Source organism: Oncorhynchus masou, chromosome 15 (genome assembly GCF_036934945.1).
Source record: "Oncorhynchus masou masou isolate Uvic2021 chromosome 15, UVic_Omas_1.1, whole genome shotgun sequence".
Classification (NCBI taxonomy): domain Eukaryota; kingdom Metazoa; phylum Chordata; class Actinopteri; order Salmoniformes; family Salmonidae; genus Oncorhynchus; species Oncorhynchus masou.
In genome coordinates, this window is record NC_088226.1 from 36,922,248 (window position 1) to 36,930,249 (window position 8,002).

General features: G+C 42.4%; 1 protein-coding gene across 1 annotated transcript; it reads right to left on the bottom strand.

Moving 5' to 3' along the window:
* Positions 1-1,948: 1,948 nt before the first annotated feature.
* LOC135556849 (syntaxin-binding protein 3-like) lies at positions 1,949-6,533 on the bottom strand (the record flags this gene model as incomplete). The annotated part of the gene is made up of 6 exons (XM_064990279.1): positions 1,949-2,024; positions 5,094-5,221; positions 5,457-5,566; positions 5,853-5,985; positions 6,100-6,180; positions 6,468-6,533. Coding segments are annotated over 6 exons (594 nt in total), but the record flags the coding sequence as incomplete, so codon positions are not given.
* Between the last annotated feature and the right edge of the window lie 1,469 nt (positions 6,534-8,002).

An 8,002-nucleotide genomic window follows, 5' to 3' on the forward strand; every position in this document is an offset into this window, starting at 1 on the left:
AGGCACCATTGAACCACATCCATTTGTTTATCAGTTGTTCAACGCAACAAGATGAATAATCTGTTAAAAACACTGTTGATAATCATAATATAGGTGAGAAAATATAAACAGTAAGAGCAGGGGGAGAGTTTAGCAAGCAGCAGACATGGCTTACATCATATGTACAACATTAGCTCAGCTCTTCGACGTCTTATTTCATCCAAATTACATCTCTAAGTATTTCTCACAGGCTTTCCAATGTGGAACATTATGAGTGTTTTAAGGGGAGACCGAAAATAAACACAGGGTGTGTCTCAAACGACACCCTATTCCCCAGCAGTACAACATTTGACCAGAGCCCTATTATAAGGGTCCCATTTGAGACACACCCACACAGGTAGATTAGATTTTTTTTTAAAGGTAATATCTGTACTCTAGGGTAGGGCACAACAATTATGTTACAAATATGCAAAAGGTTTAAAAGTGAAGTGGGGGTGGTGTTACATTTGAGGTAGGGGTACAGGGAAAAGGGGAGTGTGGTTGGTGTTACTTAGGGGGAAGGGTTACAGGGAAAAGGGGAGTGTGGTTGGTGTTACATAGGGGGAAGGGGTACAGGGAAAAGGGGAGTGTGGTTGGTGTTACATAGGGGGAAGGGGTACAGGGAAAAGGGGAGTGTGGTTGGTGTTACATAGGGGGAAGGGGTACAGGGAAAAGGGGAGTGTGGTTGGTGTTACATAGGGGAAGGGGTACAGGGAAAAGGGGAGTGTGGTTGGTGTTACATAGGGGAAGGGGTACAGGGAAAAGGGGAGCGTGGTTGGTGTTACATAGGGGGAAAGGGTACAGGGAAAAGGGGAGCGTGGTTGGTTTTACATAGGGGGAAGGGGTACAGGAAAAAGGGGAGTGTGGTTGGTGTTAAATAGGGGGAAGGGTTACAGGGAAAAGGGGAGTGTGGTTGGTGTTACATAGGGGGAAGGGGTACAGGGAAAAGGGGAGTGTGGTTGGTGTTAAATAGGGGGAAGGGTTACAGGGAAAAGGGGAGTGTGGTTGGTGTTACATAGGGGGAAGGGGTACAGGGAAAAGGGGAGCATGGTTGGTGTTACATAGGGGGAAGGGGTACAGGGAAAAGGGGAGTGTGGTTGGTGTTAAATAGGGGGAAGGGTTACAGGGAAAAGGGGAGCGTGGTTGGTGTTACATAGGGGGAAGGGGTACAGGGAAAAGGGGAGCGTGGTTGGTGTTACATAGGGGGAAGGGGTACAGGGAAAAGGGGAGTGTGGTTGGTGTTACATAGGGGGAAGGGGTACAGGGAAAAGGGGAGTGTGGTTGGTGTTACATAGGGGGAAGGGGTACAGGGAAAAGGGGAGTGTGGTTGGTGTTACATAGGGGGAAGGGGTACAGGGAAAAGGGGAGTGTGGTTGGTGTTACATAGGGGGAAGGGGTACAGGGTGGGTCACTCCTTCACTATTGTAAAGGACTCCTTGGTGGAGGTTGGTTTGCTCAGGGCCTGAATATCGTCTAGGAGCTTGATCGGGGTCACAATGTGGGATGATCCTGGAGATATAATGAAAATTACATGTCTGTTTACTAACAAAATAATGTCATAAAAATCACAGATGAAGAACATTCTGTAGTGTTGCTTTGCCTGACATTCAAGACCATGACAGAACCATACTGTTGTCCTGTGAATCATTTCCATTCATTACCTCTTGTTTTTTGTACTACCATTTATTTACAGCAGGGGGTGTCAAGCACTAGAACAGGTACTGACTGGGCTGTAGTTTTGGACAATAACAATGGATGGGTGAATCTCAAAAGTCTCAATTCACCTTGGAAGCGGCGAGAGAGGACGCAACTAACCGTGAATACTTTTGAGATTCTCCCACTGCTGTTGGTACCCACCTGTGAGGACCTCACAGGACTTGATGGACTGTGTGACCTGGTAGGCACAGCGAATCTCTGAGTAGCGGATCCCTCAGATGACGAAGATGATGAGCCTGGAGCCACTCCTCCGCTCATACTGAGAACTGGCCTTGTGTTTCTGACGGGCACTAGGAGAGGAGAGAGGGATTAAGATATGGAGAGGGTGCGTGTGAGATTGGAACATATTAATGAGTTACATTATCATATACATTATCATATATGATTTTATTAATTAAAAAAAATAAGCATCTGCATCTCTTCCATATCCGAGACCTAGACTATAAAGCAGGGTTCCAGACCTGTCGGCCCGCAGACCCGAATTTGGCACGTGTTTTTTTTTAGTATTACAGAGAGATCATACACAAATGTGAGCAAGATTTGAAATGGTGTTTTAGTTAAATACCATATCTGGGATTATTGTGGTCAATTTACAGTCTACAAATTATTAATAATTATTATTATTATTGAAAATGCCATGGGATTGGTTTCAATTGGAATAGGTACAGGATTGTATAGAACTGAACCATTGGGCCTATGCCTCGAGCGAGGACGTGGGTTAAAACAAGAGTCAATGAAGGTTACCTGGTGCAGGCTGGCAGTATAAAGACAATGCTGACAATTTATAGTTGGGATTACCTGAGGGGGACTTGGAGTGTTAATAAGTAAATGTCTCAGCACAGCCTTGAAATGTGAGGACAGGGTCCAGACACCAAGATGATTTGGATGGACCCCATCCTCTCTGTAGGCCTATTTTAACAATGAAGAGACTTTGTCTAAAATTAAACTAAATTATCAATGTGACCTTGCTTCATAAGGGGACCGAGTGGAGCAGCGGTCTAAGGCACTGCATTACATTGTCATTGTAAACATTGTCATTGTAAACAAGAATGTGTTCTTAACTGACCTGCCTAGTTAAATTAAATAAACATAGCCTACAAGGAAAGGCCACTACATTCAAAATGTTAATAAAATTGTTCTATGACATTGTGAACATAATTTCATTATTTCGATATGTTTTCATTAATTGAATTCACTTAATCTATTTTATAAGAATTTGTAAGATTCTTGTTTGCATAAAATCGACGGAGACCAGTCTTATCAATACTAGATAATAGTATTTATTCTCGGAGCGGCTACCATATGTCACGTTCTGACCATAGTTCTTTTGTGTTTTCTTTGTTTTAGTGTTGGTCAGGACGTGAGATGAGTGGGCATTCTATGTTGTGTGTCTAGTATTCCCATTTCTATGTTTGGCCTGATATAGTTCTCAATCAGAGGCAGGTGTTAGTCATTGTCTCTGATTGGGAACCATATTTAGGTAGCCTGTTTTGTGTTGGGTTTTGTGGGTGGTTGTCTTTTGTCTTTGCACCAGATAGGACTGTTTTGGTTTAGCCACAGTTGTTGTTTTGGTATTTTGTAGCGGTTATGGTCTTTATTAAACATGTTGAACTCTAACCACGCTGCGCTTTGGTCTGATCCTTCGTCCACAGAAGAAAACTGTTACAATATGTTACCACGAACAACAGTTTATATACAAAATATGACGTCATTGGTGACTGAATCTCCTCCTCTCGACCGAGACAAAGCAAGTTTAAAGGTTCATTCCGACTCACTAATGCGGACACATGAATTAACTCTTGATCCCTCACCATTATCGATCACCACTTAGCTGACAGTTCTAGTTAACATAAAACCTATGAATGCACTCACTGCCTTATCTAAAACACCCCAGAGCTAAGTTTCGTCGGTTCAACCATAGGGTCGTTAACCTATCTGCTTAACCCACAACCCATTCCTACCCAGACTAGTTGGAATGGAGTTCATTATGTTTAATTACTCCTTGTTCATGCCACATAATCCCTTCTTTATGAACTAACATTATTAATCAGATATTGTAAAACAGGGTATAGTTTACTTAGTTACAGTTCTATTTAAAATCGGGATATGGTTTAGTCATTTATTCATAACATTCCTAACAGTTTTTTTGAGTACGCACTGGTAGCCTACACACGTGTAGTGTGTAGCTTATTGTGGGTCAATCAGAGGCGCTACAGAGGCTCCATGGGTAATTTAAAAAATGACAATGAAGTTGGCTAATTGAGGAGGAGGCTACAATGATCAACCAAAAGATAGGCTGCTGTTTCATATGAAAGGAGTTGTTGTAGACCAGTACGGGGAGTGTAGCAAAATAGCCTAAATTACACTTGCTACTTGAGCTAACTGGCTAACTTAGCAGACTACTGTAGCTAGCTAGCTTCTTTACAACGATTTGATGCAGTCAAGACAGGCACTACCTCCAGATGGTATGATATGTTGGCAGCAACAAGTTTGTAGCGTGAGCAGGTCTCCATTGAATTTTTAACATGTATTTTGACTATCTGAACATTTGAATAGTGCAATCACTTCAAATGCCCATCCCTAGCAGAGTAACCAGAGTCTTTGTTCAATTTAGGGATGGGCATTTGAAATGATTTCACTACTTGAATAATATCATGATGTGTTTTCGGATATCGAAATGCATGCGTTTTTAAAGAGAAACATTTTTGGGGTGGGAAACTTCAATGGAGACTCAGGGGCAGGTGTGTGTGGCAAGGAGAGAAATAGAGAGAACAAAGTGGCCAAACTGACTGGCATTAGTTTGACAAAGTTGTTGCTGCCATCTATCATACCATCTGGTAGTGCCGGTCTTGACTGCATCAACACTCTATTCACATTAAACCTCAGCCTACCTGTTGGTTGATCATTGAAGCCTACTCCTTCCATTCGGCATTGATTATTCATCTCACACTTCAGTTGCTACACATGGAGCCTCTGATTGTAGTGCCGCTTTGACCGATAATAACAACAAACGACATGTGTGAAACGGGTGTGGAGGCTACCGGTGTGTCTTTCATGGGGTGCACTCATGAAAACTGTAATAAAACTTCACATTCAGAGCATTTTTGACACCTCAAACTCTACAAAGTGTCTCAGAGAAGAAGTGCTGATCTACGACCAGGTCCAAACTGTCCATGGAACCTAGATCTAAAAAGGGTAAACTGATCCTAGAATAGCACTCCTACTTTGTGAATACAGGCTCTGTTTGGGCCCATCACTTCCTGCTCCACCCTGCCCTTGTAACTCCCTCCTTCCCTGTGCCTGAAAAAAAGCTAAGTGACACAGTTCTGTTCTGTGAGACAAAGAAACGGTTTATCAACGTTATCATCGTCTGCATTACGCTGACCTCCATCAGGTCTTTGATGACAGGTGTCCATCTGGACAGGTTGTATGTCTCTTCCTGAAATCGCTCCCTTCGAGACGACCTAAGCAGTGGGAACAAGCTTGGCTGGAGAGAGGGAGAGTGTGAAAGAGAGACATAGAAACAAAACCATAAATAAAAGTAAAGTTTAAGGTAAGAAGATACAAAATAAGAATAGCAAGAAAAATAAAAAACATAAAACTAGTGAAGTTCCACTCTAATACAATAAACTGATGGTACTGTATAATCCACCTGGGCTATGACCATGCTAAGATCTAGCAAACTACATACAGTAGGCTATGCCCTATAAAATCCCACTAACCGAAGATGTGATGGGGACTCCCAGTTCTCTCCAGTTGAGAATAAACTCTCTGTCCTCCTCGATCTTAACGTGTTGGATGAGTTTGTTCAGGTTCTCCTCTGTTGTTCCTGTTCAGAACCAGAAAGAAAAAGGTTTTAAAAATGGTAATTGACTAAAGTTACCTCAGGCCAAACGAAAAGAGATTCTATTGAAGGAATATTCCTATAGCTGAAACTCCAATGGTACATTTGTCAAGGGGCACATAAGGAATTCATGATCTTCCATTTTCAAACTGTAAACTTTTTTGAATTTTCAATTGAATAGATGCCATATACCGTAAAAGCGTCTAAATGTTTTCATGTACATTTAAAGATCCTCTTTAAAACTGTGAAGGCACAGGGTGAGTCAGAGCAGCAGACTTGCTGAAGATGTAGAGGAGAACAGCTCTGATCTTGCCGTAGATGTTGTGGGGGTGAAACAGCACAGGAAGCAGTGTCCTCATCGGGTCCTTCACCTTCTGACCCTCCACATCAGACCCTACTGCCAGGTCCTACACAACGGTGAACACACAGCTTCAGTCAGAAACCACAAGGTCATACATAAGGGACATGTACATTACAACAGTGACATTTTGTCACAAAATATGAGACACTGTAAAGCATACCTGCTCAGCTTTGCAGAGTTTCTGCACATTCTTCTGGAAGTGGTTCATACAGTCTTCAGTCAAATTCAGATGGACAGTTTTCTGTGGTTGACATAGAAACATGGCTGAGAAAAACAGTCTATTATTTTATTTTATTCTAATATCAATACATTTTCCCACATGGCAGTATAAGTGAACAGCTTTAATTTCCATACAAATAATAGTCACATAATAGAGGACTGACCTGTTTTTCCACAGTATCATTACCATAGAGAGCAGGTGGAAAAGAAACACCACAATATACTGGGCCTCAGAGGCATCACACCCAAACAGAGCAGACCATCTCAGGATGACAACCAAAACGGACCAGGTTACATGGTGCTACATACCTGAGCCACCTGCTTGGGGGAGTGGGGCATCTTTTTCATAAGCTGGGATAAGCCACTTATTGTGATCGAAGAAAACAGAAAATAATGATAAAAACAATGATTTGAATTTATTTTATTTAACCAGGCAAGTCAATTAAGAACAAATTCTTATTTACAATGATGGCCTGGTTAGAGACAAAAGGCCTCCTGTGGTGACGGGGGCTGGGATAAAAACGAACAAAAAAATCAATTTAAGATAAAACAGACAAAGACTGAAGACACTGCCAACAGCACAAACACAACAGCAAACAAACAGTGAGTGGATGTGTGTGTAGGCATATGTGTGGTGTGTGTAAAGTAAAACATGCTTCCTTACAAAAGGCCACGTAAAATAGGGACATCAGGTGACAACTAGATGTCCCAACAACCTGTTCATCCATTTGTCCTTTCAACACCTCCAGGTGTTGGACTAGTAACCGCAAGGTTGCAAGTTCAAATCCCCGAGCTGACAAGGTACAAATCTGTCGTTCTGCCCCTGAACAGGCAGTTAACCCACTGTTCCAAGGCCGTCATTGAAAATAAGAATTTGTTCTTAATTAACTGACTTGCCTATTTAAATAAAGGTAAAATTACAATTGTAAAAAATGTATTAACCGTGCGTACGTTAAAAAAAAACATACCCCAAAACGTACAGTACCGGTCAAATGTTTGGACACATACTCATTCAAGGGTTTGTCTTTATTGTAGAATAACAGTGAAGACAACAAAACATCAAAACTATGAAATAATACATGTAGTAACCAAAAAAAATGAACTCAAAAAATAAACATCCTCTCACTGTCAACTGCGTTTATTTTCAGCAAACTTAACATGTGTAAATAGTTGTATGAACATAACAATATTCAACAACTGAGACATAAACTGAACAAGTTCCACAGACGTGTGACTATGTGACTAACAGAAATGGAATAATCTGTCCCTGAACAAAGGGGGGTCAAAATCAAAAGTAACAGTCAATGCAGCTGGTGTCCACACCAGATACTAAGTACTGCAGTGCATCTCCTCCTCATGGACTGCACCAGATTTGCCAGTTCTTGCTGTTAGACATTACCCCACTCTTCCACCAAGGCACCTGCAAGTTACCAGACATTTCTGGGGGGGAATGGCCCTAGCCCTCCACCCTCCGATCCAATAGGTCCCAGACGTGCTCAATGGGATTGAGATCCGGATCTTCGCTGGCCATGGCAGAACGAACACTGATATTCCTGTCTTGTAGGAAATCACGCACAGGACGAGCAGTATGGCTGGTGGCATTGTCATGCTAGAGGGTCATGTCAGGATGAGCCTGCAGGAAGGGTACCACATGAGGGAGGAGGATGTCTTTCCCTGTAACGCACAGCGTTGAGATTGCCTGCAATGACAACAAGCTCAGTCCGATGATGCTGTGACACACCGCCCCAGACCATGACGAACCCTCCACCTCCTAATTGATCCCGCTCCAGAGTACAGGCTTTGGTGTAACGCTCATTCCTTCGACGATAAACGTGAATCCGACC